The sequence below is a fragment of the Drosophila pseudoobscura genome, chromosome X (genome assembly GCF_009870125.1).
Source record: "Drosophila pseudoobscura strain MV-25-SWS-2005 chromosome X, UCI_Dpse_MV25, whole genome shotgun sequence".
Classification (NCBI taxonomy): Eukaryota; Metazoa; Arthropoda; class Insecta; order Diptera; family Drosophilidae; genus Drosophila; species Drosophila pseudoobscura.
The window spans coordinates 41589486-41613506 of NC_046683.1; the positions used below are offsets into that span (position 1 = coordinate 41589486).

The 24021-nt window shown below is 42.9% G+C and overlaps 3 protein-coding genes across 6 annotated transcripts; 2 read left to right on the top strand and 1 right to left on the bottom strand.

The window, feature by feature from the left end:
- Nucleotides 1–6054: 6054 nt before the first annotated feature.
- LOC117183210 (protein argonaute-2-like) lies at nt 6055–9993 on the bottom strand. Its single transcript, XM_033382042.1, has 8 exons — nt 9800–9993; nt 8688–9265; nt 8530–8618; nt 7837–8443; nt 7428–7769; nt 6731–7378; nt 6291–6661; nt 6055–6219 (listed from the first exon to the last, which is right to left on the bottom strand). The coding sequence occupies exons 1-8, from the start codon at nt 9813–9815 to the stop codon at nt 6129–6131; spliced, it is 2742 nt and encodes a 913-aa protein (XP_033237933.1). The 5' UTR covers nt 9816–9993; the 3' UTR covers nt 6055–6128.
- Nucleotides 9994–12389: 2396 nt separating this feature from the next.
- LOC26532731 (protein argonaute-2) lies at nt 12390–16330 on the top strand. Of its 3 annotated transcripts, none has more exons than XM_015188865.2 (8): nt 12390–12585; nt 13120–13697; nt 13767–13855; nt 13942–14548; nt 14616–14957; nt 15007–15654; nt 15724–16094; nt 16166–16330. In XM_015188865.2, exons 1-8 carry the CDS (start codon nt 12570–12572, stop codon nt 16254–16256), a joined length of 2742 nt encoding a protein of 913 aa, XP_015044351.2. In that variant the 5' UTR covers nt 12390–12569; the 3' UTR covers nt 16257–16330. The 3 variants fall into 3 exon arrangements, with proteins under 3 accessions (XP_015044351.2, XP_033237927.1, XP_015044350.2); XM_033382036.1 differs by lacking the exon at nt 12390–12585 and adding an exon at nt 12652–12754; XM_015188864.2 differs by lacking the exon at nt 12390–12585 and adding an exon at nt 12952–12970.
- A 1316-nt stretch (nt 16331–17646) lies between these two features.
- Nucleotides 17647–21573, top strand: LOC6899487 (protein argonaute-2). Of its 2 annotated transcripts, none has more exons than XM_015188868.2 (8): nt 17647–17844; nt 18363–18940; nt 19010–19098; nt 19185–19791; nt 19859–20200; nt 20250–20897; nt 20967–21337; nt 21409–21573. In XM_015188868.2, the coding sequence occupies exons 1-8, from the start codon at nt 17829–17831 to the stop codon at nt 21497–21499; spliced, it is 2742 nt and encodes a 913-aa protein (XP_015044354.2). In that variant the 5' UTR covers nt 17647–17828; the 3' UTR covers nt 21500–21573. The 2 variants fall into 2 exon arrangements, with proteins under 2 accessions (XP_015044354.2, XP_033237934.1); XM_033382043.1 differs by lacking the exon at nt 17647–17844 and adding an exon at nt 17873–18014.
- The last annotated feature ends 2448 nt before the right edge of the window (nt 21574–24021 follow it).

The window sequence follows — 24021 nt, forward strand, 5'->3', positions numbered from 1 at the left end:
CCAACGTTTCATTTCAACATTTGGATTTTTTTGCGACATTGCAAAGGACAAAGGTTGGTGATCTGTATGTATTTCAATTCCACTCACTCCGTATAAATAATTTCGCAAATTTTTTAATGCCCATACAATAGCTAATAATTCCTTTTTATTAGTAGCATATAATTGCTCGGTTTTACTTAAAGTTTTAGAAATAAATGTTATGGGATTCCCATCTTGCGACAAAACTGCACCTATTGCTATGTCCGATGCATCTGTGGTTAATGTGAATTTTTTATTGTAATCTGGTTGTACTAATTCAATATGTGCTATTAAACTGTCCTTTAAATTATTAAATGCTCCAATTGCTGGTTCATCCAGCTGTATTAATGTTTTCTTGGATGCCCTTCGTGAAACTTTCCCATTTACTCCGCTCAGATATTTTGTTAAAGGTTTGGCAATTGTGGCATAATTTCGGACAAATTTTCTGTAATACCCTGTTAGTCCTAAGAAGCTGCGTAGCTCTCTGATATTTTTAGGAATTGGATAGTTTTGTATTGTGGAGATTTTGTCTGGATCTGTTTTAATGATATTTTGGGAAACAATGTATCCCAGAAATTTGGTTTCCAATTGAAAGAATTTAGACTTTTCTAGTGAAATTTTCATGTTAGCGTTTTGCAATATCTGAATTATATGAATTAGATCTTTATAATGTTGTTCTATAGTTTTTGAAAATATTATTATATCGTCCATATAAACGTGACAAGTTTTCCCAACTTGTTCTCTAAGTATATCGTCCATTGCCCTTTGGAAAATTCTGGGAGCGTTCGTCAATCCCATAGGCATTCTTAGAAATTCATATTTGCCGTTATTTATGGAAAAAGATGTTTTTTCAATATCTGATTCCCTCATTAAAATCTGATAGAAACCTGACTCTAAATCAATGGCCGAGAAATATTTCGCTTTACCTAAATTGGCAAGGATTACTGAAGGATCTTGCATAGGGTATCTATCCGGTATGGTGTTTTCATTAAGTTTCTTAAAGTCTATTACTAATCTATGCTTAGGAGTTCCGTCCTCATTTACTCCCTTCTTTGGTACGACTATTACCGGTGAATTATATGGGCTTTTACTAGGTCTGATTATACCTTCATCTAACATTTTACTTATTTCGTTATTAACGAAATCGTTAACCGAATAAGCGTATGGATACTGCTTACCATATACCGGTCTATCGTGTTCAGTGTTAATCTCTCCTTTTATATCCGTTCTGAACGGTAACTGTAAATTTATATTGGCATGGTCTTCTTCGATGATAGATACCATTTTCTCTCTGAGATTTTCTAAATTGTCCTCTTTGTAGGTTATTGTGTTATACAATTTCATTTTTTTCAATTCAGAATTTGCATAATTTTGAATGTCGGATATTTCTACGACGGCGCGTTCAGGATTTTTGCATCCCAAACTTTTAAATTGTTCATTGTCGGATAATTCAACGACGGCGTGTTCAGGATTCTTTAATCCCAAACTATTCGAACTTTTAATGTCGGATAATTCAACGACGGCGTGCTCAGGATATTTTAATCCCAAACTATTAAAACTTTGGATGTCGGATAATTCAACGACGGCGGGTTCAGGATATTTGAATCCCAAACTATTGACGGATAATTCTTCGTCGGCGTGCTCAGGATTTTTTGATCCCAAGCTATATAAACTTCCTTCTACGTTTACTGATTCACTTTTCATTTCTTTTTCTTCTTCAAAATATTTTTTTATTATATATTCCTTCAACGGAAGGATGGTTTTTCCTTCTATAAAGGTTAATTTGTTTAAAGTAAGGACCTCGTCATATATTAGTTTCTCCTCATTGTCTTTATAACTTAAAGTCCCCTTTCCTGTATCAATAACCGCTCCGATTTTCTTTAATAGGTTAAATCCTATTAGTAAATCTGCCTCCATTCCATCTATTTCATAAAACACTTGCTTTGTGTTGAAAATTGTTATATTATGGAAATATTTAATTATTGAAAACCCATTCACTGTAGCAACTTTCTTATAAATTGGTAATTCTTTTTTATTGTCGTAAATTCCTTTTTTTATATAACAGGAAGTTGCTCCCGTATCTATCAAAACTTTTAATTCTCTGTTTATTTTTTTGTCTACTCTTTTTAGGTAGGGCAGACCTACTTCGGGGGCTGATCTAAAAAATGATCCTCCTCAATGTTATTTATCCTCATTGCTTTATTAGCCGGTTGTTCCGACATTTCGTTTGGCTTTCGTTTCTGCGCTTGATTGTCGTTAGACTGATTATTCGGTACTACATTTGCCCTAAAATGCTGGGCTTGGCTATAATTGTTATTATTTCTCCTATAATAACCGTTAGTATTCTCCCGATAATTTCTATTGTTATTATTTCCCCTGAATTGATTGCTGTTCTGTCGGTTCCGGATTTGTATCGATTCGTCTACCTCCATTGGTTCTGGGGCCTGATTTTGTTGTTTATTACCCAAGAAATAGGGTTGTCCCCAAGACATGTTATTCCTCTGCAAATCCCTTTTTTGGTCGAATGGTGAACTGTTAGTCCTAGATTGTCGCTGGTTGAATCTTAAGGTATTAAAATTATTATTCCCTGAATTTCTGGGACCGCTGAATTGGTAGGCAAATTGGGCCCGAATGTTATTAGATTGCAATTCCTGTACCTTTGCTAAGGCATTCGGTAAATCTGGGGGATTCAATGAAAATAGGATTTCAGCAATGCCGCCGTTTAGGCCAGTGACAAAAATGCGTAAGGCATTGTCTCTAATTTTTTTTATTTGATTCTTTGGTGATTTCACTGTCCTTTCCGTGAGTCATTATTGTCTTATTTATTAACAAGGTCATTTTCTTGTTAACCTCGTTATAGAAATCTATAATTGAAAGGTTCCCTTGTCGGAGAACGCTTAACTCCTGTTCTATTATGTAAATAGGTCTCTTGTCACTGTAAACAAAGTCAAGCCGTGAAAGTATGGCATCAAAATTTAGAACTGTCCCGTGGTTGGTCAGTGCGTCATGTGCTGGTCCTGTTATTTTGTTTCTCAAAATTGTTAATGCAATATAATATTGCTTACTTCCTTTCTTATATAACTTCACTGCAGTTTCTGCAGCTTCCCTCCATCCTACATATTGGTTTAATCCACCATTGAAAATTGGTAGGGATTCTATTACCTTTAATGTGGTGTCGTCTCTTATTGTCTCGTCTATTGTTTCTGCCTGATAATCCGATACCTGATCGGATTTAGTTTCTATTTGTTGTTTTAAATTTACAATTTGCTCTTGTACTTGTGAAATTTGAAGTGCTATCAATTGTTTGACCAGATCTGCTGTGAGATCGGTCCTTGCTTGAGAGTTAATCATTTTTAGTTTTTCAAAATCTAAAGTTAGCTGATCCACTTTTAATTTTTCTTATATGTTAGTTTTTATAATCTTATATATCCTAATTGAACTTATATATTTATTAATACAACTCTTGCTCACGAAATATCCGGTAGGGGTCGTCCTTCTTAGTTTGGCAGATCTTCGAACGGGTCTTCCTTCTTAAATTTCTTTGCTCAGCTGGGTCTTCTGGGGGTCTTCCTTCTTTGGCTTCGCTGATCGTTTCACTTTCTTTGTATTTTGGTTTTGTCGGTTTTGTTGGTTTTGTTTTTTTTCTTTTTAAACTTTGGGTTTCTTTGGTTGTTTTTGTATTTACGAATTGCCTGGTATTTGTATTTGTATATGTATTTGTATTTGTTTTTGTATTTGTATTTGTATTTGTATTTGTATTTGTATTTGTATTTGTATTTGTTTTTGCACACCCTAAGCTCCGGTTTGTTTCCTTTTTATCTCACTTTTTTTTATCTATATCACACAGTCACTCCGCGTTTTTAATTTTGAAGGATTTATTCCATTAATTAATTGTCCTTCGGGTTTCGGCACGACGCAACACTTTTATCATTCGGTGTTTTTTATACAACGTCGCCCCACGTTGGGCGCCAATTAAACAACTGCGGCAGCGGATTGTGTTTTTAAAAAGGTTTTTATTTTACTTCGAACTTAACTTCACTGATATAGATATAAGTAGAGGGTCACAAAGGAGTTCCGGGCAAGGGATTGTGCGATATTAATATTTAGCTAGACTTTGCGGAGTCGCTGCTCGATCAAGACTGATTTGAACTTTCTGATCTTTGCATCGTTGATCCCTTTCGGGAATCGTTTTTCTATAAACATTTCAATTGATTTCGCCATCCCGAGTATTGGATTTCGTCATCCAAAGAGAGAACTGTAAAAGGCCTAAAGTGCAGGATCTGCAGAAAGCCGGGAGTGAGATTGTTTATGAGAAGCCGGGTGTGGGCAAACATTGGTTTTCCATTTAGGCGAGTGTCAAAGATTGGGATTGCGGCGGGGGCGCTTGAGATTGTACATCTTAGAAATCAATTAGGCGGAGGCCCAAGATTGAAATTGTTTTCGTTTTGGAAAGCCAAAGATTGTTTACAACTCGTATAAGAGCTCAATGGAATTGGGTACGTTAACTTGCATATTTTGACATATATCTTGCGGATGGTGACTGGGCAACTGCCCGGAGAACGTCAGTAGTGATTTTGGGAATGAAGATTCAGCGGCATTTCGATTTTATATTATTTATTGGTTTGTATTAAACCCAAAACGAAGCCAAGCTTCGAACACCATTGATTACGATTCGCTTTTGACGCATACATTGTACAGTGTGCAGTATTAAATAATAAGTTTAAAATGGAAAACAAGTTATAAAATATTTTATTTTAATGAGATGTAATTGGGATGTAGATAACAGTGGCGCCATTCGGTTTTATTCATTTTCTGACAGTCTGGCAGCGCCTATACACAGCTGCTGAAGCGAAAGCACCGTTATACTGTACAAATATAGGCAATGTGAAAATAATAAAATAAATCGAAAATCTCTCATTATGAGTCAAATGCTGTTCATTTTCAGTAGCTAATCGAAAAATTGAGCTGGTGCTTACCACGCCGAAGCGCAATCACTTGCTTAAGGATGTTCCGCCATCCGCACCAGGTGTCAGATTCTCGGCCGCGGTGAATATGGTACTGTTTTTAAGTCAATTTATCGCGGTATTTTTTACCCAATAAAATGGATATATCTTAATGATCGCTTCTGAACTTTGAACAGATTACTCCGCTTGAAGATTATCAAGGGACATAATTATCATAATAACAGAGTCCACTGTTGCCTTTAGTATTATCGTTATGGAGTGTCCGTAGGATACTGGACACGCTAGCGTTGGCGTTCATCCACAGAGTGCTGCATGTGATTCGGTTGGACATTGTGGCTGCTCTGCGCTACTGTGTGCTCAACGTGCTCCGCGTGGACTTCAAGCCTGCCAAAATTTTGGTAACTGCCAGCGCAACTACATTTCCAAGCTGTGCTACATAGGGTCATACATTAAAATTGGCGAGTTTTGAGCCTGCCAGAGCCAGAGCAATGCCAGGGGTACTCTGTCTCTGCAAGCCCTGCGCTCGGATCCACTTTCAGGCGCCTCGGCCACTCCCTGGTTTGGCATGTGTCAAATGCAGTGCAGTCGCTGCAACGACTCCATCACTTATCAAGTGGTCAAGCCCTCTCCGGCGACTACCCCAAGAGAGCACCCCTCGTCAGCTGTAACCGGAAAGGGGATTTTGTACGTGAGTGAAAGCAGTTCAAGGGCGGATATGATAGCGTGCCGCAATCTAAATTTCAAAACGTCGTGCAGCAGTAGCCGTGAGCTAAAGAGGAAGCACGCAGAACAGATAAACGCTTTATTTTGACAGTCAGGCGCTATCGGATCTGAACCTAAGCTGCGGGGGATCGAGCCTAATTTCCACACGAGCTCTATTCTTCTGAGGAATAACCTGGAGCTCATCTTGAGCAGAAGCTCTCCCGCCGGCTTGCTTTTCGGCTTATGTCGTGATTAGGTCGTGTTCGTTTGTAATTTGTTTGAATTATTTGTACTGTTTTATAAGCTTTTACCATAGCAATCTTTCGATTGATTGATCTTTGATTGATTATTACATAAAGGGCAAAACAGGTGTGGGTCAATAATTTATATTTTGTAACTTCTTTTTCGTTTAGAAGAAGTGAAGATATTTTGTTAGTTTTCTGCCTAAACAAAATACATAGGGTTCGTCTTCATGAACTCTGGCAGTATCAAACGCTTTGCGTACTCCTCCTGGGGAGAACGAAACTTGGTGCAGCTGGAAGAAAAGCAGTCAAGATGACATTATCAGAACGAAAATATGAAACAATAATAATAATAATATCGCACCCAGTAAGGTAGACACGTCCACGTGCCGCAGCCAAATGTGCCAAATATGCCGGAGCCGGATAAGACACTGCGCGGTTGCAACGAGGAAACATGTGACAAAGATTGTATGTCAATTTCTGCAGTACATCAATATCCAAGTTGCCCGTATTCTCGATTACGTTGTAACGCGTCGGCTTGGCCGTCCCCTGAATCGACTGATGGCTGACCATGAAGAACTGCATCTCATTGGGATGGACAATGGTGCGATCGACGACGGTTCCCGTAACAACGTTGTTGAACTTGTTGTATTGCGATGGAACTCCGTTCGGAAAGAAGCGCGTATGATGCCGCTTAACTACAATGAAGCAGCAAATCTTGGGCTTAATGTGCAGCTGAAAGGAGGCGAAGGACGATTAGTGATATAAAATTAAAAGGTTTCTGGATGCAAGAGCTCAACTTACCTTGCTGCAGGCGGCAGAAATTCCCCTCAACTCTTTATTCTTGATGTTGGGAAACTGGCCATCGCTTACGCCATCACGATAGTAGATAATGTGGTCTGGGTAGCATTGTTGGAAATTATGATAGACACGCAAGTGCTCAAGGGTTATCGACTCCATGTCCTCGATCTCCTCCAGGGCAGAGCGTTGCAAGCGATATTGCATGTTATATGAAGCCCCGAATGGATCATGGGAGGCGGCAACACCCACCACACTGGGGATCTCTCGCTGATCGGGCGACGGATGAGTCACATCTGCACCCAAAAACATGGTCTTCTTTGGCAGACAGTGTAGGTCATCCCGTAGCTTGTGGTTGGTGCCGTTCAGCTTGGAATTAACTTTAAGTAGAATGTTGCCAATAACCTGCGCGTTACATTTGCGCTCGACTGTGATCTGCTTGATGCATTGTGTAAGAATGCCGTGCTGCAGCTCAGCCTTTTGCTTCACGACATCATAAAGATGCCCGGAATTTGGTATAATAACGAACACCACATCAAATTGATTCTTTTTGAAATAGCGGAAAAGAGCATCTAGTTCACGTTCATCCTTGTAGTACAGTTTCTCGGCCTTGGCATCCAGGCACAGATTGACTTTGCGACTCTTCTGAATAACCTGCCACGAAAATTAGGCAGGATCCTGCAATGCAATGCAAAGAACTTACCATCTTCTGAAGCTCGTCCACATACAGGTAGTTAATCTTGCCGTAGAGTATGGCCCATTTATGTGACTTTGGCTTGGGTTCAAGGAATTGCATGCCATCCATGCGCCACGAACCGTTCCTCACCGAGGCCAAACTGTTTTTGTACTCAATCTGAGGCGCATTGAGCGTGCGTGTATTCACGACGATGAAGTCACTGCCCAGACGTATGCCAAAGTGGCTGATGGTCGGGTCTAAATTGTGCCTGAAATATTCCATCAAGCGGATGATCTTGGCCTTCCTCTCGTTGGTGGAAGTGGCAGCATACTTAATCATGGCCGCCACCTGATTAGCTCCATCCTTGCGCTGCGATACGATGAAAAGAAATCAAATCAGGAAATGATTTGCAGTGAAAGGAACTAGTTGAACTCACATTCAGTGTCTGCCCATCCTCAATGCGACATAGTTCGATAGGCAAGTAAATGTGCTTCAGAGGCGGCCCAACATGCAAGCAGAGAAGGTTCGGAAACTTTAAATTATACTGCCGAGACTTGTAGTACTCTGCAACGGTCATTTCTTTTCCATCCAGCTCAAATGTCTGAGTGCTAGCCGGAACCTTACAAAGCCCGTTGACTCTAAAGACGCGCGGGGCGCTGCCAAGACAGGCAGGCGGCTCGTAAATTATATTCATGCCCGTTAGGAATGATTCAATATCAGAACGCTTGTAGTCAAGATTTGTGCTTTTGTCAATTTTCTGTTTCTGATACAGCTCTAAATAGTCGATGATCGTCATGGCCTTCGGAAAGGACTTGTGCGATATGTCCACATTGACAAACGGGCGATCGCCAAGAACGAATGTTTGATAGAGCCCAACCAGAGCTTCGTAGCCGTCGTTAAGATCAAAGGCACTTCCGGGCTCAGACCTTTTGAAGAAGGAGCGACCGGCGCGTATGGCGGTGTTATGACAGGGTGCTGCCAACACAACCTCCAGACACTGCAAGGCTCGCATGGGCTTGTCATATATCTTATCCTTCATATAGCTGCAAAAATGGAAAATTGCATTATGCCGATTCTCTGCCGACAGAGAAGTATCCGTATCTGCCGTTCAGTATAACGGTCCACTCACCTTCTCAGCGAGTTCAGATCGACCTCCAAGTCCTCCGTCTCCTTGAGTTCCAGAGTGTAATTCAGGGTACGGCCGTGGCGATCTGTTACCTGGACGGCAGGAAAGCAAGTTTCACTTCAAAAGTGCATCAAGCTCGGCGACAACCCAACAACACTTACTTTCACTTCTTGGCCCTGGGAGCTGCATTTTAGCTTCACAACTGAGTAACACGATGCACGTCCATCAAATGCGGCAATCGCTCCGCCCAAGTGTTCAACTCTGTACTGCTCAAAAGCCTGACGATAGAACTTCTTAGGACGCTCTGGCGTGATCTTCACATCGTAGTGATAGGCCACCGCAGGCATTTTGTCCAAGTTAACGTCGAGATAATTGACAGATACTTGACCTGGTTTTCCCAAAGTTCCACGCGGCTGGCCTGGCCATTGGGGGAGTTCGCCTTGCGGCTGGCGAGAGCTGTAGAGCTGGGAGCCTCCTTGGCATTGTTGATTGCCGCCCTGTCCTCGCTGTTGTCCTGCGTGCTGTTGTCGGTTATGTTTTTCACTAGCATCGCTGTGTGGCTGCTGCTGCTGCTGCCGCTTCTTTCCGCCCCAGCCTTCCCCGGCCTTATAGCGCCTCTTCTGAGACCTCTGTGTCTTCCATTCTGCTTGCTTCTCTTCCTCCTTCTGCAAGCCAGAGGCGGCAGGACCTCCATTTGGGGGATGGGTAGCCTCTTCTCCGTCCGCAGACGCACCAGCAGCTAAAGATTCGTGAAGAGAGGAAGAATTGATGGTAAAAAATCGATACACGGACCTGCGCTAAAAAGATCTAAAACAAAACAAAATATCCTCCAATATCCCAAATTGACGTGTAGAATTTTGTGACTAAATGTCAAACCTTCATTCTTACCCATATGAAATGGGAACAATCAAGTATGCCTTTGAATAAAATGTCAAAATTTCAAAAAAAAAAATTATTTTTTTTATTTTTTCAATTTTTCTAAATTTGACCGAGTCCTGGATCTCACTATGCGATGCAAACATAACTTATGTAGGGATCTAGGGGTTTTCGCTGTTGTTGGAACCGCACACGTATCGCATATTTACCGAATTTGGGAACGCTTACCCGCAGAAATTCTCTCCCAACATTTCAACTTTTCTCCCCAAAAGGTACAACTCCACCTGCCTTTTTGTTGATGTTGTTGCAGGAGCATCCCGACAACCCGACAACCCGCTTCAGGATTTTTGGTTTTGAAAAATTCCCACTGCTGCTTTTAATTTTGTATTTCACTTACTATTTTCTTTTTCCATTTTTCTTTTTCTTTTCGATTTTATATCCTCTCCCGACGACTGAACTGTTTCGAATGACTAAAATATTTATTTCCTGTTGGCTAAACTTTTTGCTCTAAATTTGTTTGACGTATAACACTGTGCTGTGTGATCGATTCCAATAATCTTGTAGTCGAGTCTGTTTGTTTATGTTTCAGTTTTATCAGGTGTGCAGTTAGTTATCGCTCAATTAAAAACTTCGACTTTCATTACCTAGTAACGCTCTCAGAAAAACCAGTATTTAAACCAAATGGGCTGTGTAGTATGGTGTCGAAAGACAGAGCTGGACGTTCACAGCCTAAAGTCGTCGCTCTTCTCCTTGCACCGATCCGCTAAAATGAACGCTAAAATATAACGTTTTAGACATGCTATGGAGTCGCTCCATGCAACCCTGATCATTGATCCACGATCACCGATCCCAATCGCCAGAGCCAAATCCGGCTGCTTGTTGCGTTGAACGCGTGCGAGTCTCAGCTCAGATTGGTTTCGATTCGCCAGCCAGTTCCTATCTATATGAATTTTTTTTGGGTCAGCTTATCTGTGAATATAGCCTGGGGGCTCTCATCTTCTATCTGAGCTGTACCACCTCGCACCACGCTCCTTTATCTCTCGCATTTAAGTACTTTAAGTCCTTGGATATGTACACCGCCGCGGATACGTCATATTTGTAAAATGTAGTTCCTCCCAACTGCATCCTCGCAGTCTCCCCAGTTAATCAGCGGAACAGCTCCTGCTCTTATTCTGCGCCTATGCACAGCCCTACCCTACCCTACCATCATTGTAGAAATCCCCACTAGTCGTAGTTTACGGTTTAAGCGAATTTTTTTCATAGTTTCTAAGTGCAAAATAAAATACAAAATCCACAACAGATTATATCATTCTTTCCTTATTCTGTCACTGCGCGAGGGGCCCGCTTAGGGTCCGTGAAGAAGAGATATCAATTGGATTGGATAATATACTAAATATATCTCCGAGGAATTTTTTTGCATTTAACAAAACGAAATGAACGAATTGTTTATATCGGACTATCTGCTATATAATTATAAACTATTATAAATAAATCGACTCGGCTATTGATGCTGATCAAGAATATATATACTTTATGGGTCGGAAACGATTCCTTCTGGACGTTACACACATCCACTTTTACCACAAATCTAATACACCCCAATACTCATTTTGAGTATCGGGTATAAAAATCGACGAGGAGCTCAGCAGGTCGATATTGCCAGAGCCATGGCCACCCATTGGGCAACCCAACGGACGCAAGCGCAAGCATCACATGGGCAATCCAAAAGAGCCTGCTATCGCTGTCGGGAATCTTCTTAGCTGGGAGGAAAAATGGGACCAGCAATACAATGCCACAAGTCGCAATTTGTACAGAGACCAATGAGGTTGTATTGCTTGGCCTGGAGCTGCAATCCACCGAAGAAATAGGTAACTATAAGCTGTCCACGATCCGATTCGATTCGATTTGGCTGACTAACATTTGTGTGCGTGTGGTCTCTCCCTCCTCCTTTAGCCTCTTCTGTAAGGGTTTCGGAGATCCCCTGGACTAGTAGCAGGCACAGGCGCAGGAGATTTCCCCACAGATCATCAGAAAGGAAGTCCCATGTACGAAAATCTTGACTTTGAATACGAGTACGAGTAGATATTATTTATAATAGTTTATAATTATATAGCAGATAGTCCGATATAAAAAATTCGTTCATTTCGTTTTGTTAAATGCAAAAAAATTCCTCGGAGATATATTTAGTATATTATCCAATCCAATTGATATCTCTTCTTCACGGACCCTAAGCGGGCCCCTCGCGCAGTGACAGAATAAGGAAAGAATGATATAATCTGTTGTGGATTTTGTATTTTATTTTGCACTTAGAAACTATGAAAAAAATTCGCTTAAACCGTAAACTACGACTAGTGGGGATTTCTACAATGATGGTAGGGTAGGGTAGGGCTGTGCATAGGCATGTGCAGAATAAGAGCAGGAGCTGTTCCGCTGATTAACTGGGGAGACTGCGAGGATGCAGTTGGGAGGAACTACATTTTACAAATATGACGTATCCGCGGCGGTGTACATATCCAAGGACTTAAAGTACTTAAATGCGAGAGATAAAGGAGCGTGGTGCGAGGTGGTACAGCTCAGATAGAAGATGAGAGCCCCCAGGCTATATTCACAGATAAGCTGACCCAAAAAAAATTCATATAGATAGGAACTGGCTGGCGAATCGAAACCAATCTGAGCTGAGACTCGCACGCGTTCAACGCAACAAGCAGCCGGATTTGGCTCTGGCGATTGGGATCGGTGATCGTGGATCAATGATCAGGGTTGCATGGAGCGACTCCATAGCATGTCTAAAACGTTATATTTTAGCGTTCATTTTAGCGGATCGGTGCAAGGAGAAGAGCGACGACTTTAGGCTGTGAACGTCCAGCTCTGTCTTTCGACACCATACTACACAGCCCATTTGGTTTAAATACTGGTTTTTCTGAGAGCGTTACTAGGTAATGAAAGTCGAAGTTTTTAATTGAGCGATAACTAACTGCACACCTGATAAAACTGAAACATAAACAAACAGACTCGACTACAAGATTATTGGAATCGATCACACAGCACAGTGTTATACGTCAAACAAATTTAGAGCAAAAAGTTTAGCCAACAGGAAATAAATATTTTAGTCATTCGAAACAGTTCAGTCGTCGGGAGAGGATATAAAATCGAAAAGAAAAAGAAAAATGGAAAAAGAAAATAGTAAGTGAAATACAAAATTAAAAGCAGCAGTGGGAATTTTTCAAAACCAAAAATCCTGAAGCGGGTTGTCGGGTTGTCGGGATGCTCCTGCAACAACATCAACAAAAAGGCAGGTGGAGTTGTACCTTTTGGGGAGAAAAGTTGAAATGTTGGGAGAGAATTTCTGCGGGTAAGCGTTCCCAAATTCGGTAAATATGCGATACGTGTGCGGTTCCAACAACAGCGAAAACCCCTAGATCCCTACATAAGTTATGTTTGCATCGCATAGTGAGATCCAGGACTCGGTCAAATTTAGAAAAATTGAAAAAATAAAAAAAATAATTTTTTTTTTTGAAATTTTGACATTTTATTCAAAGGCATACTTGATTGTTCCCATTTCATATGGGTAAGAATGAAGGTTTGACATTTAGTCACAAAATTCTACACGTCAATTTTGGATATTGGAGGATATTTTGTTTTGTTTTAGATCTTTTTAGCGCAGGTCCGTGTATCGATTTTTTACCATCAATTCTTCCTCTCTTCACGAATCTTTAGCTGCTGGTGCGTCTGCGGACGGAGAAGAGGCTACCCACCCCCCAAATGGAGGTCCTGCCGCCTCTGGCTTGCAGAAGGAGGAAGAGAAGCAAGCAGAATGGAAGACACAGAGGTCTCAGAAGAGGCGCTATAAGGCCGGGGAAGGCTGGGGCGGAAAGAAGCGGCAGCAGCAGCAGCAGCCACACAGCGATGCTAGGGAAAAACATAACCGACAACAGCACGCAGGACAACAGCGAGGACAGGGCGGCAATCAACAATGCCAAGGAGGCTCCCAGCTCTACAGCTCTCGCCAGCCGCAAGGCGAACTCCCCCAATGGCCAGGCCAGCCGCGTGGAACTTTGGGAAAACCAGGTCAAGTATCTGTCAATTATCTCGACGTTAACTTGGACAAAATGCCTGCGGTGGCCTATCACTACGATGTGAAGATCACGCCAGAGCGTCCTAAGAAGTTCTATCGTCAGGCTTTTGAGCAGTACAGAGTTGAACACTTGGGCGGAGCGATTGCCGCATTTGATGGACGTGCATCGTGTTACTCAGTTGTGAAGCTAAAATGCAGCTCCCAGGGCCAAGAAGTGAAAGTAAGTGTTGTTGGGTTGTCGCCGAGCTTGATGCACTTTTGAAGTGAAACTTGCTTTCCTGCCGTCCAGGTAACAGATCGCCACGGCCGTACCCTGAATTACACTCTGGAACTCAAGGAGACGGAGGACTTGGAGGTCGATCTGAACTCGCTGAGAAGGTGAGTGGACCGTTATACTGAACGGCAGATACGGATACTTCTCTGTCGGCAGAGAATCGGCATAATGCAATTTTCCATTTTTGCAGCTATATGAAGGATAAGATATATGACAAGCCCATGCGAGCCTTGCAGTGTCTGGAGGTTGTGTTGGCAGCACCCTGTCATAACACCGCCATACGCGCCGGTCGCTCCTTCTTCAAAAGGTCTGAGCCCGGAAGTGCCTTTGATCTTAACGACGGCTACGAAGCTCTGGTTGGGCTCTATCAAACATTCGTTCTTGGCGATCGCCCGTTTGTCAATGTGGACATATCGCACAAGTCCTTTCCGAAGGCCATGACGATCATCGACTATTTAGAGCTGTATCAGAAACAGAAAATTGACAAAAGCACAAATCTTGACTACAAGCGTTCTGATATTGAATCATTCCTAACGGGCATGAATATAATTTACGAGCCGCCTGCCTGTCTTGGCAGCGCCCCGCGCGTCTTCAGAGTCAACGGGCTTTGTAAGGTTCCGGCTAGCACTCAGACATTTGAGCTGGATGGAAAAGAAATGACCGTTGCAGAGTACTACAAGTCTCGGCAGTATAATTTAAAGTTTCCGAACCTTCTCTGCTTGCATGTTGGGCCGCCTCTGAAGCACATTTACTTGCCTATCGAACTATGTCGCATTGAGGATGGGCAGACACTGAATGTGAGTTCAACTAGTTCCTTTCACTGCAAATCATTTCCTGATTTGATTTCTTTTCATCGTATCGCAGCGCAAGGATGGAGCTAATCAGGTGGCGGCCATGATTAAGTATGCTGCCACTTCCACCAACGAGAGGAAGGCCAAGATCATCCGCTTGATGGAATATTTCAGGCACAATTTAGACCCGACCATCAGCCACTTTGGCATACGTCTGGGCAGTGACTTCATCGTCGTGAATACACGCACGCTCAATGCGCCTCAGATTGAGTACAAAAACAGTTTGGCCTCGGTGAGGAACGGTTCGTGGCGCATGGATGGCATGCAATTCCTTGAACCCAAGCCAAAGTCACATAAATGGGCCATACTCTACGGCAAGATTAACTACCTGTATGTGGACGAGCTTCAGAAGATGGTAAGTTCTTTGCATTGCATTGCAGGATCCTGCCTAATTTTCGTGGCAGGTTATTCAGAAGAGTCGCAAAGTCAATCTGTGCCTGGATGCCAAGGCCGAGAAACTGTACTACAAGGATGAACGTGAACTAGATGCTCTTTTCCGCTATTTCAAAAAGAATCAATTTGATGTGGTGTTCGTTATTATACCAAATTCCGGGCATCTTTATGATGTCGTGAAGCAAAAGGCTGAGCTGCAGCACGGCATTCTTACACAATGCATCAAGCAGATCACAGTCGAGCGCAAATGTAACGCGCAGGTTATTGGCAGCATTCTACTTAAAGTTAATTCCAAGCTGAACGGCACCAACCACAAGCTACGGGATGACCTACACTGTCTGCCAAAGAAGACCATGTTTTTGGGTGCAGATGTGACTCATCCGTCGCCCGATCAGCGAGAGATCCCCAGTGTGGTGGGTGTTGCCGCCTCCCATGATCCATTCGGGGCTTCATATAACATGCAATATCGCTTGCAACGCTCTGCCCTGGAGGAGATCGAGGACATGGAGTCGATAACCCTTGAGCACTTGCGTGTCTATCATAATTTCCAACAATGCTACCCAGACCACATTATCTACTATCGTGATGGCGTAAGCGATGGCCAGTTTCCCAACATCAAGAATAAAGAGTTGAGGGGAATTTCTGCCGCCTGCAGCAAGGTAAGTTGAGCTCTTGCATCCAGAAACCTTTTAATTTTATATCACTAATCGTCCTTCGCCTCCTTTCAGCTGCACATTAAGCCCAAGATTTGCTGCTTCATTGTAGTTAAGCGGCATCATACGCGCTTCTTTCCGAACGGAGTTCCATCGCAATACAACAAGTTCAACAACGTTGTTACGGGAACCGTCGTCGATCGCACCATTGTCCATCCCAATGAGATGCAGTTCTTCATGGTCAGCCATCAGTCGATTCAGGGGACGGCCAAGCCGACGCGTTACAACGTAATCGAGAATACGGGCAACTTGGATATTGATGTACTGCAGAAATTGACATACAATCTTTGTCACATGTTTCCTCGTTGCAACCGCGCAGTGTCTTATCCGGCTCCGGCATATTTGGCACATTTGGCTGCGGCACGTGGACGTGTCTACCTTACTGGGTGCGATATTATTATTATTATTGTTTCATATTTTCGTTCTGATAATGTCATCTTGACTGCTTTTCTTCCAGCTGCACCAAGTTTCGTTCTCCCCAGGAGGAGTACGCAAAGCGTTTGATACTGCCAGAGTTCATGAAGACGAACCCTATGTATTTTGTTTAGGCAGAAAACTAACAAAATATCTTCACTTCTTCTAAACGAAAAAGAAGTTACAAAATATAAATTATTGACCCACACCTGTCTTGCCCTTAATGTAATAATCAATCAAAGATCAATCAATCGAAAGATTTCTATGGTAAAAGCTTATAAAACAACATTCAAACAAATTACAAACGAACACGACATAATCACGACATAAGCCGAAAAGCAAGCCGGCGGGAGAGCTTCTGCTCAAGATGAGCTCCAGGTTATTCCTCAGAAGAATAGGGCTCGTGTGGAAATTAGGCTCGATCCCCCGCAGCTTAGGTTCAGATCCGATAGCGCCTGACTGTCTAAATAAAGCGTTTATCTGTTCTGCGTGCTTCCTCTTTAGCTCACGGCTACTGCTGCGCGATGTTTTGAAATTTAGATTGCGGTACGCTATCATATCCGCCCTTGAACTGCTTTCACTCACGTACAAAATCCCCTTTCCGGTTACAGCTGACGAGGGGTGCTCTCTATTTATAATAGTTTATAATTATATAGCAGATAGTCCGATATAAACAATTCGTTCATTTCGTTTTGTTAAATGCAAAAAAATTCCTCGGAGATATATTTAGTATATTATCCAATCCAATTGATATCTCTTCTTCACGGACCCTAAGCGGGCCCCTCGCGCAGTGACAGAATAAGGAAAGAATGATATAATCTGTTGTGGATTTTGTATTTTATTTTGCACTTAGAAACTATGAAAAAAATTCGCTTAAACCGTAAACTACGACTAGTGGGGATTTCTACAATGATGGTAGGGTAGGGTAGGGCTGTGCATAGGCGCAGGATAAAAGCAGGAGCTGTTCCGCTGATTAACTGGGGAGACTGCGAGGATGCAGTTGGGAGGAACTACATTTTAGAAATATAACGTATCCGCGGCGGTGTACATATCCAAGGACTTAAAGTACTTAAATGCGAGAGATAAAGGAGCGTGGTGCGAGGTGGTACAGCTCAGATAGAAGATGAGAGCCCCCAGGCTATATTCACAGATAAGCTGACCCAAAAAAAATTCATATAGATAGGAACTGGCTGGCGAATCGAAACCAATCTGAGCTGAGACTCGCACGCGTTCAACGCAACAAGCAGCCGGATTTGGCTCTGGCGATTGGGATCGGTGATCGTGGATCAATGATCAGGGTTGCATGGAGCGACTCCATAGCATGTCTAAAACGTTATATTTTAGCGTTCATTTTAGCGGATCGGTGCAAGGAGAAGAGCGACGACTTTAGGCTGTGAACGTCCAGCTCTGTCTTTCGACACCATACTACACTGCCCATTTGGTTTAAATACTGGTTTTTCTGAGAGCGTTACTAGGTAATGAAAGTCGAAGTTTTTAATTGAGCGATAACTAACTGCACACCTGATAAAACTGAAACATAAACAAACAGACTCGACTACAAGATTATTGGAATCGATCACACAGCACAGTGTTATACGTCAAACAAATTTAGAGCAAAAAGTTTAGCCAACAGGAAATAAATATTTTAGTCATTCGAAACAGTTCAGTCGTCGGGAGAGGATATAAAATCGAAAAGAAAAAGAAAAATGGAAAAAGAAAATAGTAAGTGAAATACAAAATTAAAAGCAGCAGTGGGAATTTTTCAAAACCAAAAATCCTGAAGCGGGCTGTCGGGTTGTCGGGATGCTCCTGCAACAACATCAACAAAAAGGCAGGTGGAGTTGTACCTTTTGGGGAGAAAAAGTTGCAATGTTGGGAGAGAATTTCTGCGGGTAAGCGTCCCCAAATTCGGTTAATATGCGATATGTGTGCGGTTCCAACAACAGCGAAAACCCCCTAGATCCCTACATAAGTTATGTTTGCGGGATCCAGGACTCCGTCAACTTTAGAGAAATTGAAAAAAAAAAAATTTTTTTTTTTAATTTTGACATTTTATTCAAAGGCTTACTTGATTGTTCCCATTTCATATGGGTAAGAATGAAGGTTTGACATTTAGTCACAAAATTCTACACGTCAATTTTGGATATTGGAGGATATTTTGTTTTGTTTTAGATCTTTTTAGCGCAGGTCCGTGTATCGATTTTTTACCATCAATTCTTCCTCTCTTCACGAATCTTTAGCTGCTGGTGCGTCTGCGGACGGAGAAGAGGCTACCCACCCCCCAAATGGAGGTCCTGCCGCCTCTGGCTTGCAGAAGGAGGAAGAGAAGCAAGCAGAATGGAAGACACAGAGGTCTCAGAAGAGGCGCTATAAGGCCGGGGAAGGCTGGGGCGGAAAGAAGCGGCAGCAGCAGCAGCAGCCACACAGCGATGCTAGGGAAAAACATAACCGACAACAGCACGCAGGACAACAGCGAGGACAGGGCGGCAATCAACAATGCCAAGGAGGCTCCCAGCTCTACAGCTCTCGCCAGCCGCAAGGCGAACTCCCCCAATGGCCAGGCCAGCCGCGTGGAACTTTGGGAAAACCAGGTCAAGTATCTGTCAATTATCTCGACGTTAACTTGGACAAAATGCCTGCGGTGGCCTATCACTACGATGTGAAGATCACGCCAGAGCGTCCTAAGAAGTTCTATCGTCAGGCTTTTGAGCAGTACAGAGTTGAACACTTGGGCGGAGCGATTGCCGCATTTGATGGACGTGCATCGTGTTACTCAGTTGTGAAGCTAAAATGCAGCTCCCAGGGCCAAGAAGTGAAAGTAAGTGTTGTTGGGTTGTCGCCGAGCTTGATGCACTTTTGAAGTGAAACTTGCTTTCCTGCCGTCCAGGTAACAGATCGCCACGGCCGTACCCTGAATTACACTCTGGAACTCAAGGAGACGGAGGACTTGGAGGTCGATCTGAACTCGCTGAGAAGGTGAGTGGACCGTTATACTGAACGGCAGATACGGATACTTCTCTGTCGGCAGAGAATCGGCATAATGCAATTTTCCATTTTTGCAGCTATATGAAGGATAAGATATATGACAAGCCCATGCGAGCCTTGCAGTGTCTGGAGGTTGTGTTGGCAGCACCCTGTCATAACACCGCCATACGCGCCGGTCGCTCCTTCTTCAAAAGGTCTGAGCCCGGAAGTGCCTTTGATCTTAACGACGGCTACGAAGCTCTGGTTGGGCTCTATCAAACATTCGTTCTTGGCGATCGCCCGTTTGTCAATGTGGACATATCGCACAAGTCCTTTCCGAAGGCCATGACGATCATCGACTATTTAGAGCTGTATCAGAAACAGAAAATTGACAAAAGCACAAATCTTGACTACAAGCGTTCTGATATTGAATCATTCCTAACGGGCATGAATATAATTTACGAGCCGCCTGCCTGTCTTGGCAGCGCCCCGCGCGTCTTCAGAGTCAACGGGCTTTGTAAGGTTCCGGCTAGCACTCAGACATTTGAGCTGGATGGAAAAGAAATGACCGTTGCAGAGTACTACAAGTCTCGGCAGTATAATTTAAAGTTTCCGAACCTTCTCTGCTTGCATGTTGGGCCGCCTCTGAAGCACATTTACTTGCCTATCGAACTATGTCGCATTGAGGATGGGCAGACACTGAATGTGAGTTCAACTAGTTCCTTTCACTGCAAATCATTTCCTGATTTGATTTCTTTTCATCGTATCGCAGCGCAAGGATGGAGCTAATCAGGTGGCGGCCATGATTAAGTATGCTGCCACTTCCACCAACGAGAGGAAGGCCAAGATCATCCGCTTGATGGAATATTTCAGGCACAATTTAGACCCGACCATCAGCCACTTTGGCATACGTCTGGGCAGTGACTTCATCGTCGTGAATACACGCACGCTCAATGCGCCTCAGATTGAGTACAAAAACAATTTGGCCTCGGTGAGGAACGGTTCGTGGCGCATGGATGGCATGCAATTCCTTGAACCCAAGCCAAAGTCACATAAATGGGCCATACTCTACGGCAAGATTAACTACCTGTATGTGGACGAGCTTCAGAAGATGGTAAGTTCTTTGCATTGCATTGCAGGATCCTGCCTAATTTTCGTGGCAGGTTATTCAGAAGAGTCGCAAAGTCAATCTGTGCCTGGATGCCAAGGCCGAGAAACTGTACTACAAGGATGAACGTGAACTAGATGCTCTTTTCCGCTATTTCAAAAAGAATCAATTTGATGTGGTGTTCGTTATTATACCAAATTCCGGGCATCTTTATGATGTCGTGAAGCAAAAGGCTGAGCTGCAGCACGGCATTCTTACACAATGCATCAAGCAGATCACAGTCGAGCGCAAATGTAACGCGCAGGTTATTGGCAGCATTCTACTTAAAGTTAATTCCAAGCTGAACGGCACCAACCACAAGCTACGGGATGACCTACACTGTCTGCCAAAGAAGACCATGTTTTTGGGTGCAGATGTGACTCATCCGTCGCCCGATCAGCGAGAGATCCCCAGTGTGGTGGGTGTTGCCGCCTCCCATGATCCATTCGGGGCTTCATATAACATGCAATATCGCTTGCAACGCTCTGCCCTGGAGGAGATCGAGGACATGGAGTCGATAACCCTTGAGCACTTGCGTGTCTATCATAATTTCCAACAATGCTACCCAGACCACATTATCTACTATCGTGATGGCGTAAGCGATGGCCAGTTTCCCAACATCAAGAATAAAGAGTTGAGGGGAATTTCTGCCGCCTGCAGCAAGGTAAGTTGAGCTCTTGCATCCAGAAACCTTTTAATTTTATATCACTAATCGTCCTTCGCCTCCTTTCAGCTGCACATTAAGCCCAAGATTTGCTGCTTCATTGTAGTTAAGCGGCATCATACGCGCTTCTTTCCGAACGGAGTTCCATCGCAATACAACAAGTTCAACAACGTTGTTACGGGAACCGTCGTCGATCGCACCATTGTCCATCCCAATGAGATGCAGTTCTTCATGGTCAGCCATCAGTCGATTCAGGGGACGGCCAAGCCGACGCGTTACAACGTAATCGAGAATACGGGCAACTTGGATATTGATGTACTGCAGAAATTGACATACAATCTTTGTCACATGTTTCCTCGTTGCAACCGCGCAGTGTCTTATCCGGCTCCGGCATATTTGGCACATTTGGCTGCGGCACGTGGACGTGTCTACCTTACTGGGTGCGATATTATTATTATTATTGTTTCATATTTTCGTTCTGATAATGTCATCTTGACTGCTTTTCTTCCAGCTGCACCAAGTTTCGTTCTCCCCAGGAGGAGTACGCAAAGCGTTTGATACTGGCAGAGTTCATGAAGACGAACCCTATGTATTTTGTTTAGGCAGAAAACTAACAAAATATCTTCACTTCTTCTAAGCGAAAAAGAAGTTACAAAATATAAATTATTGACCCACACCTGTTTTGCCCTTTATGTAATAATCAATCAAAGATCAATCAATCGAAAGATTTCTATGGTAAAAGCTTATAAAACAGTACAAATAATTCAAACAAATTACAAACGAACACGACCTAATCACGACATAAGCCGAAAAGCAAGCCGGCGGGAGAGCTTCTGCTCAAGATGAGCTCCAGGTTATTCCTCAGAAGAATAGGGCTCGTGTGGAAATTAAACTAGAGGAAATATACAACATTTTCTCTAAATTATTATTTAAGAGGCTCTGACGTTTTGAAATCTATTCCAAAACCACCAGTTATGTTATGAACAATATTTTCAGCTTCCTTAAATGAATCCATTGACTTTGCTAATGGTAGCACCTTCGCTTCTACCAGCTCTTTTGCCAGCTCAATAGATTCAGAATCTTCTGGGTTCAGCGTTTCAAGAACCTAAAATGTAAATATAGATTTTTTTTTTTACTAAATTAAAATGTTTTTTTTTTTTTTGGATAAACATTATCTCTCTTACCTCTTTCATTTTCTCAATGTTATCTGCATAAAATTATGTTTATGATCGGTTATGATGGTAACTCCTTATTGAGTTGGTCGGTTGTAGCGTCGTACTCTAAGCGGACCTTTTATAATTTTATGAAAGTTTTGTTCACACAGGAAATGAACCAGTTAGCGACATGAAATGTATCCTTACATTGTTAGCTGTTAAATGTAATGCGTCTTATATGCCGCGCTATTCGTTAAGAGCCATAATAGTTTTAACTCATTCCCGTTAGGCTGGGACCTTTGGACCTTCTGTGAAGTGAAGGTTGTTGTTGTTGCTGCAATTGAGCCGGTCCCGAAGCCAGATCCAGAGCGTTTGCCTCGTAGAAAGTAAGTGCATAAAATAGGTTCAGTGCGGTCCGCGTGAGAAAATGAGGAAAATATAGAGAATGGATCAAACCATAACGCAACCCCTTTGTATTATTAATTAATCAACAAACAGCAACAAACAAAAAAGTGGAGAAAACAGTACAGTACATCAAAAGTTCATCGGTGCACGGAACATGTATGTGTTAAAAGACGTTTCGTGACTTGATTGGGATTAACGCTGAACAGTGTTGGGCCAGTGCTCAGTCCAAGCCAGAGTTGCATTTTTTGTGACAAGTAAAAAACCAATATTTCCACTCCACTTCATTGGTAAAAAAAAGGTTCAATTAAAAGGAGCCATCTGAACAATACAAACACCAGGGAATTAGGACAGAGCGAATATACAACAAACGAGGGGGAACGTTGTGAGTTGAGGTGGACGCCGCAACTTTACAGTTATACCCGATACTAAGTCAGTATGGCTCTCCTCCGGCAGACGCCACTAATAATGAACGACACGACAAAGAATGCGTGCGAGAGAGACAGAAAATCAGTCTGAGCGTGACGTCGGGCGCTGCGTAGATAGTGCAAATTGATTTGTTCCTTTTGGCTATAAAAATGATCTGATCTGATCCAGATGATCAGCGAAATTTTGACACAAAACGGTCAAGGTCCGATATCACAGGAGTGTGGATACCAAATTTGGTTGCTCTAGCTTATGGGTTCTGAGATCCTTGAACTCATATTTTGCAATTGGCAAAACCGACCATGAAACCTGTGTGTTAGAGTGAGACAGAGCGAGAAAGAGTGAAATTGTTTTTTGTGATTCTGGCTATAATATTTATACGATCTGGTTCAGATTTTGCACTCTGGAAGATATAGTCATCTTCTACGATTCTTGAAATATTTTTGTAGCAGTGACATATCACAGAAGTCTGGATCCAAAACATCGTTGGTCTAGCTCTTATGGTCTTTGAGCATTAGGCGCTGAAGGGGACGGACAGACGGACAGACGGACGGACGGACAGACAGACAGGGCTCAATCGACTCGGCTATTGATGCTATTCAAGAATATATATACTTTATGGGTCGGAAACGAATCCTTCTGGACGTTACACACATCCACTTTTACCACAAATCTAATACACCCCAATACTCATTTTGAGTATCGGGTATAAAAATCGACGAGGAGCTCAGCAGGTCGATATTGCCAGAGCCATGGCCACCCATTGGGCAACCCAACGGACGCAAGCGCAAGCATCACATGGGCAATCCAAAAGAGCCTGCTATCGCTGTCGGGAATCTTCTTAGCTGGGAGGAAAAATGGGACCAGCAATACAATGCCACAAGTCGCAATTTGTACAGAGACCAATGAGGTTGTATTGCTTGGCCTGGAGCTGCAATCCACCGAAGAAATAGGTAACTATAAGCTGTCCACGATCCGATTCGATTCGATTTGGCTGACTAACATTTGTGTGCGTGTGGTCTCTCCCTCCTCCTTTAGCCTCTTCTGTAAGGGTTTCGGAGATCCCCTGGACTAGTAGCAGGCACAGGCGCAGGAGATTTCCCCACAGATCATCAGAAAGGAAGTCCCATGTACGAAAATCT